The sequence below is a fragment of the Pygocentrus nattereri genome, chromosome 25 (genome assembly GCF_015220715.1).
Source record: "Pygocentrus nattereri isolate fPygNat1 chromosome 25, fPygNat1.pri, whole genome shotgun sequence".
Taxonomy (NCBI): domain Eukaryota; kingdom Metazoa; phylum Chordata; class Actinopteri; order Characiformes; family Serrasalmidae; genus Pygocentrus; species Pygocentrus nattereri.
This window is the reverse complement of record NC_051235.1, coordinates 14,336,682-14,362,906: the sequence shown is the minus strand read 5'-3', so window position 1 is coordinate 14,362,906 and position 26,225 is coordinate 14,336,682. Positions and strand designations below refer to the sequence as shown.

The 26,225-nt window shown below is 41.6% G+C and overlaps 1 protein-coding gene across 7 annotated transcripts in view; it reads right to left on the bottom strand.

Annotated features, from left to right (window-relative positions):
- chd9 (chromodomain helicase DNA binding protein 9) overlaps positions 1 to 26,225 on the bottom strand; it is a 97,948-nt gene that overhangs the window by 51,912 nt on the left and 19,811 nt on the right. For 5 of the 7 annotated variants that reach the window (XM_017693199.2, XM_017693200.2, XM_017693202.2 and 2 more), the window contains exon 3: positions 853 to 1,235. In XM_017693199.2, coding sequence (XP_017548688.1) covers positions 853 to 1,235 — 383 coding nt within the window. Of the gene's footprint in view, positions 1 to 852; positions 1,236 to 6,092; positions 6,796 to 25,368; positions 25,429 to 26,225 lie in introns of those variants that run through there. The other 2 variants (XM_037534432.1, XM_017693204.2) reach the window with 2 other exon arrangements.

Below are 26,225 nucleotides of genomic sequence, written 5' to 3'. Positions count from 1 at the left end.
AGATTAAGAGTCTCAAATCCCAGCCTGAAGGTCCAGAATCCAGCATGGTTTGCTGACTTCTGTTAAACCACTCCTACTAAACCTAGTAATTAAGTGATGAGGTGCATTTGAGAAAGAAAATCACTAAACTGTGCTGACTTCAATACTCCTAGATTACACTGTGTTCAGATGGTGGTGCATATTCTGCTCAAAACACCACTGTACATCATGGGTCGCTTTTCAGAAGTTAAGCGATCGAAAAGGAGGACGGGCAAAATTGAACTGGAGAGTGAGCCTTAAAGTGAACCTCAAATACTGAAGAGCCAGGTTACAAATGAAGAAAAAGTCAAACATCACATCATTCCAAATCTTGGATACACTACCTAGATCTTTTTCAAATATTCCTATCCATCATCTCAATCCATTTTTGGTTTTCCTCCTTCTTGTTCTACCTCCCTCTTGTAAAAGCAGCCAGGCACTAGTTACCAGGCAGTAAATAGAGTGAACTTTGCTCCTGCCATCTTGGCAGCAACAGAATGCCTTTTAAAGAGCCCTGCTACTTCTAGTCAGCAGCTGTGACTAAGAACTATGCACACAACAAAAAAACAAGGAAAAAAAAAAATTACAAAAAGCTTCAGTCTCTGATTAGAACACAGACGATCTTTGCTTCACAACAAATAGAAAAGCAAACCCAACTATGCACAGTAAAATTTCCCATATCCATAGAGTTCAGTTAAAACTGCAAGCAAACAAAGAGCACTAAAACTGGCCTGAAGTACAACCCCATATAATCCAGAAAGGCCCACTGACAAAGAAAAACAGCAGCAACAGTCTGGGGTAACACAGGAGGAAATTGAGAGAAGCGACTCTTACCCGATCTTGGTCTTCTGTTTGGATTTGGAGGAAGTTACGATACGGGCCTTCCTTTTGTCCTTGTTTTTGGATTTGGAGGCCGATGACCTGTGCCCATGATGCTGGGAGGAGCTGGGGAAACTTTCAGGGCTCATAACACGTGGGATGTTCTTCTCCCCTCGCTCGCGGGCTTTAGCGATGGCCTCAGAGATGATTCGGTTTGCCTTCTGCTGCTTGTCCTCTAAACTGGACGACTCCATCTGCTGCTGCTGCTGCCGCTTCTGCACTCGTTTCTCTGACAGAGACAAGTACGACGACGAAGAAGATGATGAGGATGAGCTACTCTTCATTGGCGGGCTGAGCAGCCGTACCTGACTGCTTGAACCATTAGTGTTCTTAGGAGGCTTGAGAAAAAGAGAAGGAAAAGAGAGAGATCTTATGAATACATGTAAACATTAAAACATATTCATGTTTATTTTTTAAACCAGGATCCGAAACGGTTCTTAGCACGAACAAACGATTCTAGGAAGAAGCTTGAGTCGGTTTAGAAGCTGTAAAATGTGTCTAATCCTTTAAATTTTAAGAGGTTCTTCCCATTCGTACACCTCATCTGCAGAAATCTTCAGAAAGACTGAAACTGAGTCATCTATAGCTTCTCTCCAAATAATTATGTTTGGTGTTGAATAACTACATCAATCTTTACAAAATACCTTTTGTGGCAGTACAGCGGGTCTATTCACATAATGGCCTATACCTTAGCTCTCACTCGTCTATGTTTATTGAGCTCATCGTGCAGATGTTTGTACTTTTTCCTCCTGCAGTGAACTGCCCTCAAAGGAACACAATGTTCTTTTCACTGTAATCATATTCACGTAGGCTGCATCACAACACCATGATAATACTACAAATTGAGCTCCTTCAAAATAATACTGGGATCGGCTTTCCAGCTAGACTGCAGACATTCTCCCTTTAGCTTAGCAGTTAAATCAACAGGCTCCAGTTCCAGCGCTCAAGTCTGCACACCCTGAAAACAAATCCACCTTCAATTTAAAGGTTAGTTTTAGAACACCCAGTTATTCTTGAATGAGCCTGATGCAGAGTGTAGAACTCCAGGCCTAAGGCACACAACCGTAACTGGTTCACTCTGACTTAGTCTTGAGATTAGCTCGTTTTAGCACAAGAGGGCAGGTGTGAAAGTACAGCTTGTGGATACTACCCACACACTCTGTGTTAAAAGAAAAACATGGGAAATCCTTCATGTTTGAGCTAATGCATCGGGATTTTTGCTACTGTTCTGTTTTTCCACAATGCAGTCGGCCCTCTCTATCACACGGACAGCTTTGTACATTAGAAGACAAGGGTAAGACAGCAGGCTCATGCAAGCAGCTTTGGCAGAATAACTTTGATGTGTATGTTACAAGTGAGCGACATTGATACTGATTAAGTTCAATATCATGACATTTTCCAAATACAGAAAATTAGCACAGTATGATATTTATCAGGGATGCATCAATAACAATACTGGTATCGGGCTGATTCCAGGCTCATTTACTCGTAATCATGCTCATAAGAAATTACCGATACCAACATTCTGATACCCGCTGTGATACAAGCCGAGTGTATGCTGCCGTGCTAATAAACAAAGGCAGGGAAGGAAGCTCTGCTCTCACAGAGAAGCATCACTGAATCCATTATGGTCAGACACAAAGTCACTGGTCACTTTAAACATCACTTGGGTAAACTCCCACCACACCTACACTGTGTGACTTTAGCCCCTTTTCATACACACAAACAAAACTGCTTCCTCAATACGAAAGCTGGAGAAACAGAGGCAAGAGTCAACATTTCCTACCAAAGTCCATACATGTCGACTTTACTCTGTTTGGCTGAACAAAAGTATGAGGTATAAATATTAATACAGTGATTGACTGTAAAGACAAACCGTACTGTTTTACAACCCCAATTCCAGTGAAGTTGGGCCATTGTGTAAAACATAAATAAAAACAAAATACAATGATTTGCAAATCCTTTTCAACCCATATTCAACTGAATACACTACAAAGACAAGATATTTAATGTTCAAACGGATAAACTGTTTTTTGCAAATATTCACTGATTTTGAATTTGATGCCTGCAACACGTTCCAAAGAAGTTGGGACAGGTGCAACAAAAGACTGGGAAAGTTGAGGAATGCTCAAAAAACACCTGTTGGGAACATTCCACAGGTGATCAGCTTAATTGAAAACAGGTGAGTGTCATGATTGGGTATAAAGGGAGCATCCCTGAAAGGCTCAGTCATTCACAATGCAAGGACGGGGTGAGGTTCACCACTTTGTGAACAACTGCGTGAGCAAATAGTCCAATAGTTTAAGAACAACGTTTCTCAACGTGCAGTTGCAAGGAATTTAGTTCAAAAGCCAACATCTCTGATGGTGTGGGGGTGTGTTAGTGCCCATGGCATGGGTAACTTGCACCATATATACAGTGCCCTGTATATATACACACTCCTGTATCACAACACTATTCAGGTTCAGTGCGCAGTGTTAGCAGCGCTGTTCAGTTTCTCTTTGCTCAGTACTCGGCACATAGTGTATTATTTTGAATGAAACAGCTTTATTTGAAATCGTTCATGGACAGTGTTTCATGTAGCATAAACCAGTGAGGGCATAAAAATTGTAGGCTTTGTCTAACACAATGTACTTTTCAAACATACAGTGGGAGTCACCAGCGAATAAAATTTCTAAAAATCACACAGTCTGTGTAAGGCTTTAGAGGACATTCAGCTACTACAGGCCTAAAAATTCCACAAGTGAGTTCCTCAGATGTGATTCCTGCTGACAGATTGGGGTTCAAAACTATGAAAAGTGATTTAGCTGTACAGAGGCACATTTTTGATGGGAAACAAAACTCACCTGTTCTCCACTGCAGCGCTACTCAATCCAAAGTAGCTAATGTATCAGAGCTAGACCTCAATGATTTAACTGTTAAGGTAGGTTGCACTCATTTACACCAACTACTTAATTCTAAGTAGGTTACTCAGTATGGTACGTCACCCAGTACCGATGAGTACTCATTTACTCGTACTCCTACTCATCAGTATGAAAAAATGGTATTGATGCATCCCTAATATTTATGTTACCAATAATAAGGTCACTAAGTACTAAAAGAATATATATATATATATATATATATATATATATATATATATATCTCTTTCAGACCTGGCATGGCTTGTTTTGATTGGGCTGTTCTGTTGTTTAAAGTTACACCGCTTTACTACACTTTTCTTTCAAAATAATGTGAAGCACCTAGTAAATGTAACCTAACAGCCAGGTCCTGGGGCCTGTCTCAGAAGGAAGGACTTCTTGCTTAGCCAGCTATATTTACGTTTTGTTTGATCAAACTCTGGATCTTCTGTCTCACAACAGTGGATAACTTTCTACAAGTATATATTACTACAGTAACTTATTCTGAACACCTAAACTTTCTGAGAGCAGATGAAGAATTAACAGTTTTTGGATCAAACAAGGCCAAGCCATTGGCCAATCAGGGACAGCCTTCTGATGGAAGCAGACCTCTCTGTAAGTCATGCGGTTTAATACGATAAATGCTTTACTATCTACATTCATACATAGTACGATTCCTTTCACCATAGAAAGACAAGCTACTTGAGCTACTAGGTTGTCAAACGGATCCCTTCTATAACATCAATCAAGCACACTGCTATCATTCAGCCATCAAGTATACTGCTAACTGACGTCTACAACCTAAAAGCATCACAGTAAGTCAATATGATACACCGGCACAGATGACAACGCACAGCGCTAGCACGCAAATATACTAGTGTTTTGGTTTTAGCAGCAATATGAAAACGGTTCTGAACAGAGCCGTCTGTCGTCACGCAGTTCACCGTTCATCTTAACCACAATGAAAAAAGAGCAGGACCACTGGCCTGACTTTTCACCTCTGATCCCATTTAAAGATTCTGCGATTCCCTGTCTCACTCGCTTTAGTCAGACTGACTGGCCTAGTTGGGCTGGCTTCTCTCCTTCAAAGGGAGGCTACAAAGTTAGAAACAATGTTTCAATAGAGGAAAAAAGAGAAGCAGGGAGAAAAAGAGAGAAGGAGAGGGAGAAAAAAAAAAAAGTGAGAAACAGACGGATAGACTGCATGTCGGCCAATCCAGCATGAATAATACAGTCAGCAGCAAGCCCCAGCCTGCTACACGATCATAATGTGAATTATACATGAATGCCTTTATTTCATTACAGAGAGAGAGAGAGAGAGAGAGAGAGAGAGAGAGAGAGAGAGAGAGAGAGAGAGAGAGAAAACCTATAAAAACACAGTCCAATCCAATCACACTGCCAGGCCTGCTATGTGCTTTCCTGCCTGCTAAATAAAGGGAATTATCTGGAAGCAGCGAAACAAAAGAAGGGGGAGGGGGAAATAAACAGTAATTCATCTGGAGGATAAACATGGGCTGCATAACGCAGTTCACGTGAGAGAGAGAGAGAGAGAGAGAGAGAGAAAAAAAGAGAAAGAAAGAAAGAAAGAAGGAAGAACCCTCGACTGGAATATTCTTACTAATCCATTTCAGGCATAAGGGAAAATCAGGAGGAATGAAAGAGGGGGAAGGGAGGAAAGGAAATGAAAAGCTATAGAACGAGGGTGGAGGGAGGGTGGTGGTAGAGGAGGAGGGTGGAAGAGAGAGAGAGAGAGAGAGAGAGAGAGAGAGAAGGAAAATGCACCAAAGTGAGAGCACTGCAGCTGTGTAATACATCTATAAATAACTAAAATTACAGGCTGCCAGCACTGCAGTGATTTCAATCTCTCCCCTCTGCTCTGCTCCGTCACTCAAAACCTCCACAGGCAACCACGTCTCACATCCCTAAAGGGGAGACCACCACGCTGGACCCTCCGATGAATGACAATGATACACAGGGCAGAGGGGAACGCAGTGTCGGGCACTCAACACTGCACCACACATGAGGGACAGACGGAGCGAGCGAGCGAGCGAAGCTGGAGTCGAGCAGAGGAGCTAAAGGCTAACTGGCGCTAGCCGCGTCGGCTCGGCGCGCTGACGGCGCCGCGAGCAGCTCGCAGAGCAGCAGTTAGCGCAAGATGGCGGCCGCGGTACAGTCTGCAGCGTGTGAGCCTGTAGCTCTTCAAGTTCCTGCCTGGCCCTCCTCCCCCCACACCAACCTCCTCCACCTCCCCCCAGTCAACCTCCACCTCCCCCCACACCACACTCACTCACTCACCCTTCCTCTCGGCCTCTTCACCGTAGACATTTTTTTCCTTTTCGTTTTCCCTTCTTCCCTTTCTCTCCAGCGGCCTAACAAAAGCCTTGCCCTTTCGCCGGGTTTTTTGCCTCTCCCTCCCTCCCCTCTCTCTCAGCGGATTCTGGTCTAGCGCAGGCGGCTCGCAGCTCCACTACACCGGGACGGAAAAATCGAAGGGACGAATAAAGCGGCCACACTCGTCCGCCTTCCTCTCATTCTTCCGCCACTCTCCTCCACCGCCTCCCTCGCCTTTTCTCCGCCGACTCCCACCGTCCGTCCGGCGAACTACGGCGATCTCTCCCTCCTCGTCTTTTTTCCTCCTTTTTCTACCTCTCGCTCTCCCTCTCACACGCGCGCGCGCTCAGCTCCTTCCTCCTTTCACATCTCGGGCGAAGGTAGGGACCTGCTGCCGCCGCTGCTCCTCCTTTGTACACACAAAAAAGAGGCTTTTTTGTGCTAGCTCGGCCGGTCGATTCGGAGCCTGTTTTCCTTTTTCCACTGGCTTTTTTCTTTCTTTCTTTTCCCTCGCTCCCCTCCCCTCCTCTCTCGAGCCGGGGTGTGTGCAGCGAGCGCGAGCGGCGGAGCGAAATGAAAGCACAAAGCATCAAAATGCATCAGCATGAATATTAGAGATGTCGTTAAAATCCGGACTCGTTTTTCTCTCTCTCTCTCTCTCTCCCTTGCTCGCTCACTCACGCACACGCTCTCTTTAGCTCTTTGTAAGAAGCGAAGGCCACCAGAGGGGGCTCGCAGTTATTACATTAACTTTCACAACTTTAACCCCACAAATACTGCATCTCCGCTCTCACGCGCCCTCGGCCATTTACTGCCTTTCCTACAGGCATCTACATTTAGAAACTGCTTCTCCACCCAACAGCAAATTATAGCTTTAGGCTCTTGTCCCACATTATTTTTGTATTTTTCCCATGAAGTCCACGGATAGTATGAGCTTTTATGCATCGAAACCATCTGATCTATTTTTTTTTCATGACCATTTTACAATTTCTGTTCATCCCTTAAAGTCGTAAATGACTCTCTTTTGACTGGTTGCCATGTGACGTAACTCAAAGCGAACCGCTCCTTAAAACTTCGATGTCAGTGAGCAGAGCTGAACACCTACAGGTTGAACAGGTGAATGGGCTCGTGACATCACAAAAGCAGTGAATTCGAAACGGGCTGTTTCAGCTAAACTGACGTGGATTGTGTGCACTAGGGAGTGAACAGTACCTTAACACTTCATAATAATTATAATTTACAGTATTTATATATGTCATTAAAATATGGTTTCACAGTATATTGGCCCTTTAATATAGAAAACAAAAGCAGAACTCGTTCCACGTTACAGATCCGATCGCTTGTCTATCCTAGGTGATCCCCCCCCCATCACAATAGTCCTTATTTGCACTACAGACCAGACTGGTTATAGTATTTGAAGGACCCACACCTCTGAAAACTTTTTATTTAAAGAATTTGACATAGTATGCAAACATTAGTTTAGCATTCACTCTCCAGCCCACACAGTCTATCCATATATGGATCCTTTGCTGCAGAAATGTTGAATTCAATGTTTTTGTTAGGTCATAAATACCAACATATTTCCATATGTCTGGCTATTTAACACGACGTGGTCCAGCTCCATCCGTTCATGTCTAAGGTATGAGGAGTTTTCAGCTCAGACTACATTTTGTATGAAGCAATACAGGGCAACCAATCAGAACAGAGGTTATGTACACCTATCAGTCTTAAAGGCACAGTAACGAAAACAACCTGTTTCAAGGGATAGGAAGAGCTTGGAAAGTTGTGATGTAAAAATAATTATGACTCGTTTTGCTACATAAACTCACACAAACATTGGAAGTAGACCTCAGAGAAAAATCTATACTAAAGAAAAAATGCAGGATATGGGCCCTTTAAGGAGAGTGTACCTCACTAGAGAGAAAAGCGATAGACAAAGAGGTGCTTCAAGGCCCAGGGCAAAGAGGAACTGTCTCACACGTGCAGCCCATCTGTATACACACAGACAAATATATTTCTCCTTCGCTGGAAGTGAATAAGAGATGTGAAACTTCATACTGCAAAATCATACCAAAGCAAGGAGAGAGATTTCTATTCTTCATTTCTCTCGCAGGTGAGAAAGAAGAGATGAGAAAGAAGGAGAATGTCATCCCTCAGTGCCCAAAGTGAGAAACACTCACACGTTACTTTCTATACTGACTCACCCTCAGTCTCAACATATGCGGACACAAGCACAGCAAGAAACAGCTGACACAGCATAAGCATCACAAGCAGCCTCAGCTTCCATATGACGGGATTTGGTGTCTGGAAAGGGGAAAAACTATAAAATGATACTTGAAGTCCTTTTCACAATATATAATATGGATCATGATATTTAATTTCATTTGAGGTTTACGAGTTCACATATTTTTAAAGGCTATGAGTGTCAATGTTTACAACAAAAAGCAATTTAAGAAGGAACAAGATGAAAAAATACAAAGAATTGGAAAAAAATGAATAAAATAAAACATAATGGGCTGATATCCCTGACATCCAATTAGCTATGTAAATACAATCTCTATTTTATATAGTTAATATACACTGCTTGTTGGTGCCATTTAGAGGATCCCTATATTATTAGTCTAAATCTTGTAATACATGCTGTCCACTTCAATACCGGTTTTGACATGTTCCTCCACTTGGCCTTCATTTCCCCTCAGTGGAATCACATATGCCATCTTAAAGGGGAATTCCACTTGTTTTTCAGAATTTCTGCATAATTAAATCATTAACATGGAAACATTCATTCAGAATGGTTTGATGTGGAATGCTATGTTCTAGAGAAGTGCACAGCATCAGAATTCTTTACAGTGGTGGAGAGAAAGCAGGCATTTGAAGCGTTTAATGGCTCTAAAAACTACCTTCCTTGTAGACACTTATTATAAGAAATGATTCCGATTAGATTGACTGACATCTGAAACACGTTTTTTGAGAGAAAGCTGGCTAATTTTTTTAATCCATTCATGTCAGAGAGGTACATGCAGGGCAATGTAAGGAAAATTGCCTCAGAAAAAAAGTTTCTTCCACTGTTTTAACATTAAAAAAATGACATATAAATTTATTAGATGCACCATTGGAGAGGCAGGGGGGCCGAGTGAAGAGAAATGTCCACTTTATCATCAGAACTTGTCCAGAAATTATTTCATTTCTGTTTTCAAACCCCAAAATGGCGTACAAACATCAGATTTGCTACATTCACACTGGGTTTAAGATAGCAAGCTACTCCATCTGTTATACATGACTGCCTTCATTTATTTACTCTGCGAGCATGCTAGTTAGCAAGCTAAAGACTACATAGCTAGCAACAATAAAAATAAAGCCAATACTCTATGGCTTTAAACCAAAGCCTACAGTTAGACAAAGCAATGATTCATACAATTTAAGTATGGTATATTCAAATCATAGAAACTTTTTTTAACTACAAAGTCTGAGGCCAAGTTAGTCAAGTGTGTTGGTGAAGCGAGTGCATTACATTTCTTCCGTGAATGACCACTTGTATAACATAGGTGTGATGGACATCAAATCAATCAAATCAAATTTATTTGTATAGCGCTTTTTACAACGGATGTTGTCACAAAGCAGCTTTACAGAATTTTGGAAAAGACAAAGTTTCAACAGGACTGTAAGAATGTACAGAAACCCCCCGGTGGGCAAGCCAGGGGCAACAGTGGCAAGGAAAAACTCCCTCAGAACTGAGGAAGAAACCTTGGGAGGAACCAGGCTCACCAGGGGGGTGACCCATCCTCCTCTGGTCAAACTACCTACAAGTGATTATACTACTAATATTAATAGCAGTAATATTGGTATTAGGAATAACTAGGAATCTATGAGAACATCAGCGTAGGGTGGGCAATCCAAGCAGTGCGTTGTTGGTGAGAGCATGTTTAAAAGTATTGAAACAGGGCCATGTACTTGTTTAGTGCACTACACGTACTTATAGTATCCACAGTACACTGTCATATAGATTATCACACCACCCAGGGCCATTTCTCACCAAATGCAGTATATGCAGTTGCTTAGGGCTTCTGAGCACCAAGGTCACCCTCCAAGTATGCAGTTTTCTGGGTTTTTTATTTATGCTATTCATAATATTGGAACAAAAATATCTTACAAAGACATCACTGAAAAAAAGGTACACACCAGTGAAATGTACCTTATATGTACCTTTTTATTGTATGTCTTTCTTTCTACCTATTATGTTGTATACATTTATATTGTGTAAATTGCATATGGTCGAATCTGATCACAAATTGAGTGCATACAAATTTTACCAAAAGTTTTGTTACTTATCAATTTTATCTTTGCGTAAATTTGAGAATAATAACTTTGAATTTCAAGCTTGACAACCTACAAAAAACGCTTGATTTGCATTTAACTAACAAACTATCGATATCATATACAATACCAAAAAAAGAATAAAAAAAGAAAATAACAATAATCCTACTAATTTGTGCACATGGCAATCAAGTGCAACAGTAAATGTACTTATTTTGTATGCACAATGGTATAAACCACAGCTGTAACTATTCCATGTCCCAGTTGCTTTTATTTTATACTACAGACGCTGCCCAAAAAACCAAACAATACAAAACACAGCTAGGACAAAAGCAGCTTATATACTGCAATAATAGTGTTTAAATCCGTTATTTGAGGAGAATGTTCACACTACGCAATCACATTATTCTACCATCTTAAAAAACAAAGAGCTTTTGTTTATTTTAAAATGAATTCTTTAAAAACATTTTGACAGTATAAAGTTTGGTCAGTAAGGGCAGCAGTGCACCTACGAGCTCAGCCATTGTCTTAGAGGACGCTGAATGTTGTTGTTTTATTGGCTCCCTACCAAAACATCTGCATGGTGTGCTTCATGATAATGAGATGTAAATGAGGTGCTGGTAGGCTCACACTTCATTTCATGTACCAAAGCAAATTCATCACTTGTGCTCAAATCTCGACTTGTTTCCAAGTTGTACAAAAGTTTCGTCAAATTGACCATCCCTAATGTGTGGACAGGTAGCTTTGTTGCTAAATAATCAGTCATCACATTCACGAAAGGAAGGTTATGCATACATGAATCATTTTCTTCTAGCGAATCACTGAGGACTTCACATGGTGGAATTTGCTGTCTTTTTCAGAAAATGACGAGGAGGCCATGAGGTTAGATCAATCTTGATTACTTAGAGAGTTACAATGAAGGCCGTTCTGTGGCAGAAACATTTTTTTCCATTATAAAACACATTAGGTGTCAGTTGAGAGACAAACAGGGAATCTAATATGTCCTGTGAAGAAAAGGAAGAAATCAAGGTAAAACAGGATCCAATACACTACGGTATGTGCAGCAGCTGTTTATGTGAGTGAGTGAGTGAGTGAGTGAGTGAGTGAGTGAGTGAGTGAGTGAGTGAGTGAGTGAGAGAGAGAGAGAGAGAGAGAGAGAGAGAGAGAGAGAGAGAGAGAGAGAGAGAGAGAGAGAGAGAGAGAGCGCCTTGGAGTTTGGACTACACAGGGAGAAAGTGACAGCGACGCCAACAGAAATGAGAGACAATCTGTGATACATAGAATATTACATTTATGCCAACACACACTCATTTAACTATAACTATAATATAATAATTGTTTAAAGGGCATATAAAGGAAAAACTAACTATCCCTCCTGCGACCCTGAGGGAGAAGCGGCTTAGAAAATGTGTGTAACTATCCCTCTATTTTTCTGAAATAAAGGTGTTTGACGAAGTTTCATCGTTTATTCCCGACTCTATACAGGCCATATATGGAAGCTAGCCAGCAAACAGCAGTCCATTTTAAATTCTCTGTTTTTGTGATGTGATGAAAATTTTAATATTTACATATATATATATATATATATATATATATATATATATATATATATATATATATATATATATATATATATATATATGTTTACTGAGCCTACAGTTTATACCTGCCTTTATTAGTAACTTACCAATTTTCTCAAAAGTATTGGAATAACCCAAAATTCATTTTTCTGTGTGTGTGTGTGTGTGTGTGTGTGTAAGTGTGATTAAAGGACAGGTTTCCTAGCTGGTTCTGTTGCGCAATAAATTTCACTGCATCACCATTCACTAACAGAAAAGAAAAATAAAAGGAAGAAAATGGAAGAAAAGAAAGAATGTCTCAGAAAGAATGGGAAAAACAGATCCAGTGTCACATAAACATGGACACACAGGGCGATAGAACAGCATGCGTGGCTGTAATGTGCAGCTAGGGAGAGAGGGGGAGATACAGGCACATGCTGACGCAGTCACATGGCACAAATTGTCCTGGCGCCATGGCAACCTAACAGTTAATATGCAAATGAGAGGGAATAGCTGCTTTCTGCTACGGAGAGGAGTGGAGTTCAGAGCTGGGTGGGGGCCACAGGTGCCAGTATCAAACTCAACATCATTATCTAACCACAGCAGCACCAAGGGGGGGAGGAGAGAGAGAGAGACAGAGAGAGAGAGAGAGAGGGAGAGGGAGAGAGAGAGAGAGAGAGGAGGAGGAGGGGGGGGATTGAAAACTTACTTTGTAAACAATTTCAAAGGAAAGTCTAACGAATCTCTTGCTTTCATTTTCTATTCCCCAAGTTAAACGTCCCAAAGCATTTAATACCACTAAAGCTACATTTTAATACATTAAATGGTCAAAAATGTTTCCTGACGCCTGAAATATATTAATTATAATTTTTCTATACACCTAAAATCTGTATCTGAAGTATATAGACTGTGGAGAGATAAAAGCTGGGTGTTGTAAGGCAGAGTAGGACCCAAAAAATATAACATTTCAAAATCACATTTTCTACTATTTTATTACGATCAACATTACATATAAAAACTCACATGTATGGGCACTGGTTGTTAAATAAAATGGCCATATTTGTGATGCAGAAATCTCTATCCCTGATTCCTATCACCACAGGAGTGCTATCAAACCAAAGATATCAAACCAAAGGCAAAAGTATTGATATTCATTACGGTCTGCAACATGGCTGGACCTGATGGATGTTTAAAGCAAATTAGAAACATCTAAACTTCTGTTTCCTAATTAACGTTTCAGTATGTTCACAGAAGCCACAGTTTACACAAATTTCTCTCTTTTCTCACAGAAAAAAAGCTTCTAAATTTGAAGAGGAAAAATCCAAACCATTAAGCTAAATGTGTTACCTTGTGTTAGCGTGCTAATAATAATAATAATAATAATAATAATAATAATAATAATAATTGGGTAGCCTGAGAAAACAGCCCTACACAACAAGGCTACACTACTGTTACCCAACCATTAGCACAGGATACACTGGTATGCTGGTTAACTGAATATAGATTACACTGTCAGGGCCTGTAGAAGAAAGATTTGGGTCCATAATTAGGACTGGAACTGCAGGCTAATGTAGTGTTATACGAGAGCGCGCGAGAGAGAGAGAGAGAGAGCGCGCGCGAGAGAGAGAGAGCGCGAGCGAGAGAGAGCGAGAGAGAGCGAGAGCGAGAGAGAGAGAGAGAGAGAGAGAGAGAGAGAGAGAGAGAGAGAGAGAGAGAGAGAGAGAGAGAGAGAGAGAAGGGGAAAAAGGGAGAGAGGGGAAAGAAACAGTAATAGGGAGAGGGTGAGCAGGGGAAAAACACGAGGGCAAGCTGATTAATGAAAGAGGACATGATGCGTAGCAGTGTTTCCTGAACCCATTAAACATGGCAGCAGCTATTAATGACCCTTACAGGCTACAGCAGCAGCAAGTGTGGCCCCCTAGCAAGGCCCTCTCCAACATGTGCATACACTCACACACGCATGGCTGTCTCTCTGACCAAGACACTTTCAGAGGACAGTGCTGACCCCACATGCAGCGCTTCCCTGCAAAGTTAGTAGCGCAACATGATAACTAATCCAGTTACCCAGGGTTTGCTAACATCATCCCTGAGAGATCAGCAGCATTTCAGCAAATATATATCCATTTTGTAAAACATAGACTATGCCTACAAAATAATATTTGAAAAATGTTTGAAAACACAAGAGGGCTGTCACTGATGTCAGGATTTAAAAATGGGTTGTAGACAATTACATGTGGCATTAATTAAATACACACACACAAAAAACAGTGCTGCTAACTAGGAGAGATGAGCCAGTTTAGTGTTAGTCACTCTGGCCACCATAGAATGTTCGATTCTATCTATCTAGAGCACTGACACAAATTGAGGTGATCAAAAATAACGATTAAAATCTGAGAGAGTGAAGTCATGCAACTGCTGAAGGGCCAGAAAGTTAATTAATTAAGAAAATTAATTCTGTGGTGTTTGAATCTGTACTCTGATGGGCTACCTTATTGTTATTTTAGCGAGCAGGCTACAGACCTGAACAGTGCCACCCATCACAGTACCGTTTGATTCTGAAATCAAACGCTATGTTGACATAAATTTAGATGATAAAAACATTTCAGAGAGCAAAAGCAGCGTCACAGCAAGCCGAAATCGAACCAGTTCTGTGGTTTTTGGGAGAGAGCTTAGCAGGCCAAGCGTGCCACACTGCACCACAGCATGTGCAACGTGAAGTGAGTGGTGTTGGAGTGAAAGCTGAAGTCAAGTGTGTTGTGTGGCGTCTACAGAGAATGTGATTTTTGGATGTGTATTGCTCTTTGCCATGGCTGAGCTGCTGACATGCTGATCAAGTGTTTGTTAATCATGGGGGCTGGGCTGGTGCTGATTTATAGAATAAAAAAGTAAGTATAATTTCTTTTGACTGCAAACATATTTAATGACTATTCTAGTGAACATGATTCAAATGTAATCCAATCATCTTTATCATGAAGACGTGTGTGTGAAGATTTGTAATTTTCTTTGGTGACACGTCTCACAACAGCAAATGACCCAGAGGTCACGAGTGGTTAACCCATAACTCTCTGGCCATTTTCTTCTGAATTGGTAGCATTTTCAGTGCTAGTTGAGTCTACAGATACAAATATGTTATGCAATCCAACTCTTCCAGCTGCACAGGAAAAAAATAGCCTTGACCAAGTTTAAAAAAAAAGTGTAAGCAACTCTTCAATGCAATCTCCCTTCCAGCACCAACTGAGCCACACAAATTTGAGACCGACTGGCTAGTCTGGTTCTGTCCTTTTCAGTAACTCTGATCTTGAGAGGCTGAACTTCTAAAACGGCTTCATATCTGTGCCTCAGCATGGAAGATATTTATAGTAATCAGCCTATAAAGAGCTCCTTCTATGGCTAGTGCATACAAGTTGCTATGCTAATGCCTCCTCAACCTACAATTAGAAATTCATGTCGGAACCTAATTAGCCACACTAGCTCTTGGACGCAAGGTTATATAAAGAAAGGAACATTTTTGAAATTGTGCTGTACGGACATGTTTTGGGTGGTAGTAATTCTATTTAAACATAGTTTCCAATTAAACATTTTTCTTTTCTTTTTTTTTCAACCAACAAGATATTCATGTCGCAAGCAAAGCCCCACAAGCCAGACTTTTTACTATTAGCATAAAGTCTGTACTAAATTGTTTTCATAGCCCTAATATATGAGTTGCAGTTGGCTTGAAAAGGCAGTCTTATCTATAAAGAGCAAATGTGGTCACAGGATTTCATCTTTACAAAGCAGCAACACTCATGATCAACTGATTAAAGACTGGTGTGCTCCTGCTTCTGAACTGCAAAATCATGTTTTGGTTTCTGAACTTATTGCCAATGGGCTCAGGAACACTTCAGAAATCAGAAATCACAGTTTGTCGCTCCATCTACAAGTGCAAGTTAAAACTCTGCCATGCAAAGCGAAAGCCATATATCAACAACACCCAGAAACGCTGCCGGCTTCTCTGGGCCCGAGCTCATCTGAGATGGACTGACGCAAAGTGGAAAAGTGTCCTGTGGTCTGACGAGTCCACATTTCAAATTGTTTTTGGAAATCATGGACGTCGTGTCCTCCAGGCCAAAGAAGAAAAGGACTGTCTGGATTGTTATCAGCGCAAAGTTCAAAAGCCAGCATCTCTGATGGTGTGGGGGTGTGTTAGTGCCCATGGCATGGGTAACTTGCAGATCTGTGAAGGCACCGTTAATGCTGAAAGGTACATACAGGTTTTGGAGCAACATATGCTGCCATCCAAGCAACGTCTTTTTTAGGGACATCCCTGCTTATTTCAGCAAGACAATGCCAAGCCACATTCTGCACGTGTTACAACAGCATGGCTTCATAGTAAAAGACTGCGGGTACTAGACTGGCCTGTCTCCAGTCCAGACCTGTCTCCCATTGAAAATGTGTGACGCATTATGAAGTGCAAAATACGACAACGGAGACCCCGGACTGCTGAACAACTGAAGTTGTACATCAAGCAAGAATGAGAAAGAATTCCACCTACAAAGCTTCAACAATTAGTGTCCTCAGTTCCCAAACGCTTATTGAGTGTTGTTAAAAGGAAAGGTGATGTAACACAGTGGTAAAGATGCCCCTGTCCCAACTTCTTTGGAATGTGTTGCAGGCATCAAATTCAAAATGAGTGAATATTTGCAAAAAACAATAAAGTTTATCCGTTTGAACATTAAATATCTTGTCTTTGTAGTGTATTCAACTAAATATAGGTTGAAAAGGATTTGCAAATCATCGTATTCTGTTTTTATTTATGTTTTATACAGTGTCCCAACTCCTCTTCATGGATCACCACTTTATCGTAGTGGAGGGGTTTGCGTGCTTGAATGATCCTAGGAGCTATGTTGTCTGGAGCAAAAGCTCCTGGTAGGGTCTGCCATGGCAAACTGGTCCTAGGTGACAGGTCATACAAAGTGTGATCCAAAAATTCCTGGGGGAGGGGCTCGCCAGTGAGCGTCTGGTGGCCGGGCATTTATTCATGATGCCCGGCCGGGCCCAGCCCGAAGGGGTTACATGAGTCCCCTCTCCCATCGACCCACCACCAATGGGAGGGGCAGTAGTAGGGGTTCGGTGCTTTGTGGATCGGGCAGTGTCCGAAGGTGTGGGCCTTGGCGTTCTGATCCTTGGTTGCTGAAACTGGCTATTGGAACTTGGAACGTTACCTCACTGGCGGGGAAGGAGCCTGAGTTGGTGCGCGAGGTTGAGAGATACCGGCTAGATATAGTCGGGCTCACCTCAACACACAGCTTGGGCTCTGGGTCCAATCTCCTTGAGAGGAGCTGGACTTTATTCTTTTCTGGGGTTGCCCATGGTGAGAGGCGGCGAGCAGGTGTGGGCTTTCTCATAGCCCCTCAACTCGGTGCCTGTATGTTGGGGTTTTCTCCGGTGGGTAGCTTCCCTATGCCTTCGGGTTGGGGAACGGGTCCTGACTGCTGTCTGTGCTTATGCACCGATCAGCAGTTCAGTGAGTATTTATTTATGTGGACTTAATTTTGCATGCCTATTACTACTTGTTTTTATGTTTCACCTTCATGCCGAAGCAAATTCCTAGTCTGTGAATCCTGTTCATTGACAATGGCAATAAAACTTCTGCTTCTTCTACTTCTTCAGAGTACCCAGCCTTGGGAAGGACGCTTGAAAGTGCTCCTCCTGGAGACTCTATTGTCCTACTGGGGGACTTCAATTATCACGTGGGCAATGACAGTGTGACCTGGAGGGGTATGATTGGGAGGAATGGCTTCTCTGATCTGAACCCGAGTGGTGTTCAGTTTTTGGACTTCTGTGCAAACCACAGTTTATCCATCATGAACACCATGTTTGAACAAAAGGATGTCCATAAGTGCACATGGCACCAGGACACCCTAGGCTGCAGTTCAATGATTGACTTTGTAGTCGTGTCATCGGACTTGCGGCCATGTGTTTTGGACACTCGGGTAAAGAGAGGAGCTGAGCTGTCAACTGATCACCACCTGGTGGTGAGTTGGATCAGGTGGTGGGGGAAGATGCCAGTCAGACAGGGCAAACCCAAATGTATAGTGAGGATTTGCTGGGAACGTCTGGCAGAAGAACCTGTCAGATTGATCTTCAACTCACACCTCCGTCAGAACTTTGACCAGATATCGGGGGAGGTGGGGGACATTGACTCAGAATGGGCCATGTTCCGCTCCTCCATTGTTGAAGCGGCTGACTGTAGCTGTGGCCGCAAGGTAGTTGGACCAACTCTTCACCCTCTCCAGGATCCTAGAGGGCTCATGGGAGTTTGCCCAACCAGTCCACATGTGCCTTGTGGATCTGGAGAAGGCATTCGACTGTGTTCCCCGGGGTATTCTGTGGGAGGTGCTTCGGGAGTACAGGGTACATGGCTCTTTGCTACAAGCCATTCAGGCCCTGTACAAACAAAGCAGGAGCTTGGTTCGCATGGCCGGCAGTAAGTCAGACTCGTTCCCAGTGAGAGTTGGACTCCGTCAGGGCTGCCCTTTGTCACCGATTCTATTCATAATTTTTATGGATAGAATTTCTAGGCGCAGTCAGGGGACGGAGGGTGTCTGGTTTGGTGACCTCAAGGTCACATCACTGCTGTTTGCAGATGATGTGGTCCTATTGGGGACATCAGGCTGTGAACTTCAGCTTTTGCTGGATCAGTTTGCAGCCGAGTGTGAAGCGGCCGGGATGAGAATCAGTACCTCTAAATCCGAGACCATGGTTCTCAGGCGGAAAAGGGTGGAGAGCCCTCTCTGGGTCAGGGATAAGCTCTTGCCTCAAGTGGAGGAGTTTAAGTATCTCAGGGTCTTGTTCACGGATGGATGGATGGATGGATGGATGGATGGATGGATGGATGGATGGATGGATGGACAGCGTCCCAACTTTATTGGAATTAGGGTTGTATATTAACAATTTTTTTTACCGTTTGTAAACTTTGGAAATGTAACAGCATTGAAATAAAAATGACTTTCCATGGTTTTCAAAACTTGATTGGACTATTTAGCTTTAGCCAATGGCAGCACATTTTTCTCATAAACCTCTGAAATTTGTGTCATTTTGTAACTGGTGCCATGCCCACAGAATTTTCTCTGTTAGAAAATCAAAGATATCAGGTCTATAGTAAACTAAAATGTACCAAAGCCAATGTTTTTTTTGTCTATGTACATTTTCCCCTCAAGGTCAGTAAGGACTCGACATTTGGATGTTAGGTTTGGGCCAATGGACAAGCCCATCATCGATGGCTGACAGAAATCACAAAGTTAAATGAGAATCATGATGCCCCGGGAGTTCACTCAGCGCCGTTTGGGATTTCTATGCTGGCGCTAGTTTCACATTTAGACATTTTTTTAGCTCATAACAAGCATGTACATAACATTATTTACTTTTTATTCTCCGTTTTTAAGTAGCACTTTATTTAAAAGCTTAAACTCATCCATCACAATGTTTCCCAGTAGACGCTGTTATATGTCAGTTAGATAGACATCAACCAACCCTGCTAGATTTTGCTACATAAATACTACAAGCTAGCTAACACTCCTGTGCATTGACATCACATGAAAATAAGTACAATTTCACACTTGGCACCTAGGACCAACTTTGGGCTCACTTGCAGGGGCCTCATTATCACAGGCCTTAAGCCCTATGGTCCTCTAAAGTCCACACTTTGGTGACGTAAACAACATACAGACCTATAGGGCAAGTGACCTTGAAGGTGCTTGGTTTAAACATGTGCATTTGGGACAGACTTGTGCAACATGCAGGCTCTGCATGTGCTGCACAGGCCACGTCAGTCATAATTTTTTTAAATAAGCTAATTTGCTTTTCTGCAGTATCGAGATTCAGATTACAAGCATAATGCAGCTCAATGACAGTGGCAGTTAAATTAATAAACAAATGCATTTTTTGTCACATCTTAAATTGTTTTCTCTGACATGTTGGCCTGATCGTCAACAAAAAACACTGATTCTCACTTATCTCACCAGTATCACTATAGGTAACAAGTTGCTGCTAAATCTGCATTGTTGCAGTCTTCGCTGAAAGCCGCAGTAAGGGCGCACCCCTCTGACCATCCCTCTGAATAGCAAAAAAAAAAGAAATGGGACACAATAAAGTCGCTTGGGACTGGGCTGAAGAATTCCTTTTGAACCCTTTATTGACTGCGCATTGCCATTTGTCACTTGTCTGCGGGGGTTCACACTAGGTTCATTAATTTATTACTGTTTCTATTTTCCTTTGGTACCATCCCTCAAGCAGTGAAGAACAGTGCATATGGGATATGTGGCATGTCATTGTGCAGGAGCACCTACAAAGATGAGCCATTTTCATGTGTAACTCGTAGAAGTTTTTTTTCTTTAGCTTGACACTGATCAAATGTTATAATGAATCTTTTATATATCAAAATAATTGAGAGTTTTTATGAATTGAGACCATTTGCATTTACATGGCTTTGAGGTACTGAATCTCTGCTGCTGTCCAGAACAATCCTGTCCTCGCCATCACGAAAGTTGAAAAAGGAAGTTAGGTGACAAGTTAAAGCAATCTGCTCCCAGACTCAAACAGTCCTCACACACAGTCCTCACCCAAACATACTGAAGTATTGGTCAGAGAATGAGGTGAAAGGATGGGAAAATGTATGTTTATGTTTGAAATAATGGCAATTTCTGAAAACAGCAATAAATTTTTCAGTACAGAAAAACTGCTGTAGATGAACATGGCACAGATTTATTTCCTTATGTTCCTGATGATGTTCCTAATATGGGAATTATGCTGACCACAAAATGACAATATGATTTTAGAGGTATATAACCTTTTTTAATCACAGGTACCAGATGTATCTATGTTGGTGCACTGGTTAACTTTCCCCACTGTGAGACAATGGAGACATAGCTATAACTGGCTAGCTTCAAGTAGGAACGCTGTAACCATGCAGCAAGTGATGCCAAGTCTTTCCTTTTTAACTTATGCACCCTTGGACTGTACCACACCTTCAGTCTACGTCTTCTCCACATTATTAAAAGAGCTGTTCTGAATGCAGACATACTTTAGGTGTTTCGGCAAGCATCGGGACCGGGCAATACCAAGCGGTTTGACTGATATGCAAAAAGACCAACCGCAGTCGGTTACTTTTGCATGCCGTTGAGAAGTCCCTCCTGAGTCATAAGAAAACAAATCTTTTAGAAAGGTTACCATGCCATCACTCGGTAGTAACTTGCATAACATACATAAGGCCTATCAATCCCATATCAGAAGAATACCACCATCACAGTGACCTTCATCTAATCTTAATGCTCTTAGTAGGATGTACATTTATATGCAGAGACGCACTAAAATGAGAAGCCTACACCACAGCCTTCAGCCACTGTATAAGGAAAATGTGAGCGAGCCAGCAAGAAAAAGTAGCAGCAGGTGGTCTCAAACAAACCTTTACAGTACGTTTATTAATTTAGTGCAAAGAAGTACCACACTACATGCACACACACAAACACAGGTGACACTCCTGCATAAGCAGAGATACAGTTCAGCCAGAGGTGCCTGTGTCTTTGCGTTCACATTTCCACTTCCTGTCAAGAACAAGCAGGTGCCTGTGGGAACAGTCTGTAGGCACACGCTTAGCACCCCACTCATCGCTCAGTACCATCAGCATCTTATTCGACTGAGAGGAGTTTTTGAATGTTTGGGGTCACCGGGGCCACAGTACTATGGAAATTAAATGTTGTACAGCATTAACATGAACTACTTTCCCCTTCTCAAAAAAAAAAAAAAGACGTGTCAAAGTTACACGTTAATAATGTGACTAGTTATAGGCCTGGGCAACACGACAACATTGTGGATATCATGAGCATTTCTAGAACAGTGACCAACTGCATGGTTCACTGCATAAATAATACTGTTTAAATGGATTTCGTGCAGCACGGTGTGAAATATGAAATAAAAATCACTTGTACTCTTGGTATTTTGAATGTGGTACCACAGTTGTAGCCCTCTCATTCAAATACAGCTTTTAAATGGCTTTTAAAGCGATACCTTCACCACACTGAGCAGACTACCCTGGACAGTGGTTAATAAATCAAAGAGTGGGAACTAACAAAAGCAAAAGCAAAGTAGCAAGCTGCAGGTTCCCTCAAGAATCTCCACCTTATGTTTTTATTGCTTAAAAAAAAAATCACAGCTCTCTAGATGCAAACAACTCTCAAAGGTGGCCGAATGTGATCCCATTCATCCCTTCAAAAAATGTAACGATCTAGGGCTGCATTACAGAAACTTCTTAACTCCCGCATCTTATCTGTTTAGTCATCATGACAGCTTCAGTTAGGACTGAATTTAGGACAGACGCTATTACAGAACAACAGTTCCCTAAATACTGTCCTAACTTTAACACAGCCCCAGAGGTGTCTTAACTTCTCTTTTAACGTCTGTTGTTTTATGCAGTAACAGGCAGCTTAGTTCACTGTAACCAGCATAATGACGTTAGATTTATCTACATTGAAAACAGCGCTTTGACTTATGAGTTGTTTTTCCTAACAGCGTTTTAAAAATCCCAGACACTGAAGACAAGATCTCCTTCATCCTCTCATATTACTTTCACGTGTTAATGTTGATGAAAACTCGTCAGATAAAATATTACAGTGATGTCAGTGAATAATGAGGAGACGTGCCTGTTTATTAGGAGGAACAATGTTAAAAGTGGTCGGCTAAAGCATTTGGGAGGCCTTCGACGCTCAAAACTGGAGAAAAGCACAAAGCACTGTCACGTATTCTTAACTTCAAGTTTATTGTGCTTTAGTTTGCTTGGACCTGTAAGATGCTGTAAAATAAAATTCCTAAATTACGATAAGTCTATTTGGTCAGTTCTGTAATAAGAATTTGTAAAAAATCTTATCCTGACCTGTAGACATTTTCTGTAATATGGCCGCTGATCTGAAATAGCAACACAGATCAGTCTGAATTTATATTTTGATTTAATGGTCTGTGCTTTAAAGTCGGAAATGACAGCACATTTTCATTCTGTACTGTCATGTATTTGCAAGTGATACACAGTATTAGGGAGGCTCCTTGAGGTAGCTGACGGTTTTCATTCTGTGAAATGTGGGGGTAGAGGGAAGGAGAGAGAAAACAATGATCTTTGTTATTTTTTATTTATGTTATTTCAATGTTATTTTTCTCTGCCCAATGGGACATTTTATTTTTAAGGTAAGCAAAAGTCAAAAGATCATGAGAAAACATGAATTTTGTCTTTTTAAAAGGTATGGTGTGATGAGCCATGCTTAGTATGACTGACAATGTGGAAAAGGTCAATGTCGATTTAAGGTTGACTTTAAGAAATGACAAATGATCTGGTTTTACACACTTTTACATGCTACAGGCATCATGCTGTATGAAGTCCTATTATTTCTAGTCAGGGCAAGACTTTTCTGAGTGAAAGTCTTGTTATGTAGGCGTATTAATCTATCTGAAGCTGCACTGTGTAAGATTTGGTGATCTGAAGACCTCTCTGGAGGAAATGCATAATTGCACACAAAACACCAAAAAAAACATCTTGTAACACTGGGTGTGCTTTGAAGCCCTTCCCCATGCGGATGAATCTGCCATTCACAAGTGCCCTGAAGAATTCAGAAAGAACTCCGTGAGAACTTGGTGTCTGTCAAGGATAGAAATTAATTATCTACTACTCTCATTAAACCTTCATCAGAATAATATTGATTTTGGACTTGAGACCTTCAACATCAAGCAGGATGTTCTTTTTGAGTCTGTGCATGTGATATTAAAACATAAAGACATGTTCTATATAAACAAATATCTGTTGATGTTGATATGACATTGTGTATTAGCACTGTAGATTCATGAAAATCTGTTCAATGGTCATGTCTGAAAATGCCTGGTAAATCACTACAAACATTCAAAATGTAATGTGAGATTTTCAGGCGTGGTCTTTCTCTCAAACTTCAGTTATTTCATAACTCCATTTGAACAGCATACACCCCCACCCTGCTATTAGTTCAAATAAGTGCATTTGAAAAAATGCCATGCCTACAAGTAGTAAGCTCCTGTTTCCCAGACACAGATTAATCCTAGTCCTGGACTACACAGGACTTTGAAAGGAGATTTTCCATTGAAAGGAAAATATAGTCCATGTCTAGGCTTAATCCCTGTCTGACTCTAAAAATACATTTTGCACTTTCAGGTAACTAAAAGCAATGAAAGTGAAGGAGAATATACAGCTGGAACAAGAGCTAAAATATAGGCCAACAGCTTTATGTAAACTTAAAAGCAAAAAATTCTAAGAACAATGGCAACTTTGTGATATACGCTGTGAAAACCACATGATTCTGATTCAAAATCACAGTCCAGAATGTGATCGAATTAGTTAGCCGGCTCCTCAAAACGCACACTGTAGACTACACAAACTTATATACCATATAACCTCCTGAAGGAGAAGTTATATGGTTACTGTTCAGGCCATTTATTACCTAATATGATTTATAACACTTTGAGAATGAAAAACAACCTCCATTTTGTGCTGCAAAAGAGTAAAGCATTAACACACCATGCTCTAATGGAAGATACTGGAAGAACAAGTAGGACGAGGAGTTTGATTCAGCAGAGCTGTATTATAACTAAACACACAACACAAGTAGGTGAGCTAATAAAACGTTGCGCTTTTTAAGCGGAGATTGTGAAATACGGGCTTTTTCTTTGCATAAACAAAATCCAGAACCACGACCATGCTGCCATGGGAACCGACAAAATCCTTGACATGTGGCGGCTACCTGAGAAACCTGTTGACTTGGTGACCAACCAGTGACCTACTCTCACACTTGGCAGTTGGAAACTCCTGCCCTGTTCATTTCCACAGGCAAAGACAAAGAGAAATAAATGTCATGCACACCATTTAGGCCTGACCTTCATGGTTTTGAACCCATACATACAAATAATTATGAATATGGTCAGTAATAAACAGTTTATGACTTCTTTAAAGCACAGACACAAGCACATTCCTAACAGTGTCAAAGTCCTTCTACCTGAGCCTTTTTTCCCAGAGGCTACTGAACTGCTGATATGTTACTTGTCTTATTGCCATGGCGTACAAGGGGTTAACTTGACTGCAACGGAAGGAGGTCAAGTTGTGTCATCGCTCAAAACGCCCGACATTCCACCCACACAACCATCCCCCCACCGAGTACAGTGAGACCGACTGGCTAACACACATACACACAAACACACATATATGATCTAAAACAAAAAGTCAAAAGATAATTAACCCTCAGTGGAAGTGAAGTGAACCTAAACCCACATTCATACAAAAAGAAAAGAACGAAACAAAGAGACGCTGTTTGATTTAGACCTACTGTGTGGTTTGGTCTGGACGACTTCCCACGTGCTCTTGCTGCAGTCCAATGCCAAGTCGACTAGCCCCTCCCTCTTCTCTTCTCGTTCCCTCTCTCTTCCCTTTTCTCTCTCTTTTCTCCCTCCCCTTCCGTTTCTCAGCACATGCATTCATATAACTTCCTGCTGATCTTTAACCTGTCAGGCCCCTCCCTCTGCTCCTGGGGCCCACACTCAGGCCGATAGTAGTGGTGGTAGCTGATCTCAGATCAGAGTCTTTTTCTCCAACCCAGTCTTGCTATCTCTCTCTCACACACCCCACACACACAGACAGAAGGAAGGGTGTGTGAGTGACAGGGTGTCAGGTTACAGCTCTGGTTGGAGGCTTTGCCTGGCAGGCTGAGTGAGTTATATAAACCTCACTGTGGCAGGGTCAGGAAGCAACAAAGCCAGCGATTCAACGGAGGCCGTCGGCCTCTCACACACACACACACACACACACACACACACACACACAGAACTACTCACAAACAACCGCATAAACACCCAGAACGATCTGCACACACACATACATGCACCCATGCAGAGTAGTCTCTCTCCACATCGTACAGATGTAAGGGGGGGGGACCAGTGAAGCATAAATGTGGCACCTGCATTACTTTTTCTCTGTTTCTCTGCTCTCTCTCTCACACACACTACCACCAGTGGTTCCAAAATGCACTTAGTCATATTCTTCATAACTTTCATATTTCATAAGCTACATCCAGAAGGTGGGTGTCGTATGAGGCTTTAACTGTCTTCTTTCCAGTCAAATAGATGGGTGATGTAATTTTAAACCCTTATAATAAAAGAAGCTGAACTAAAATATTTTGTCTACTGG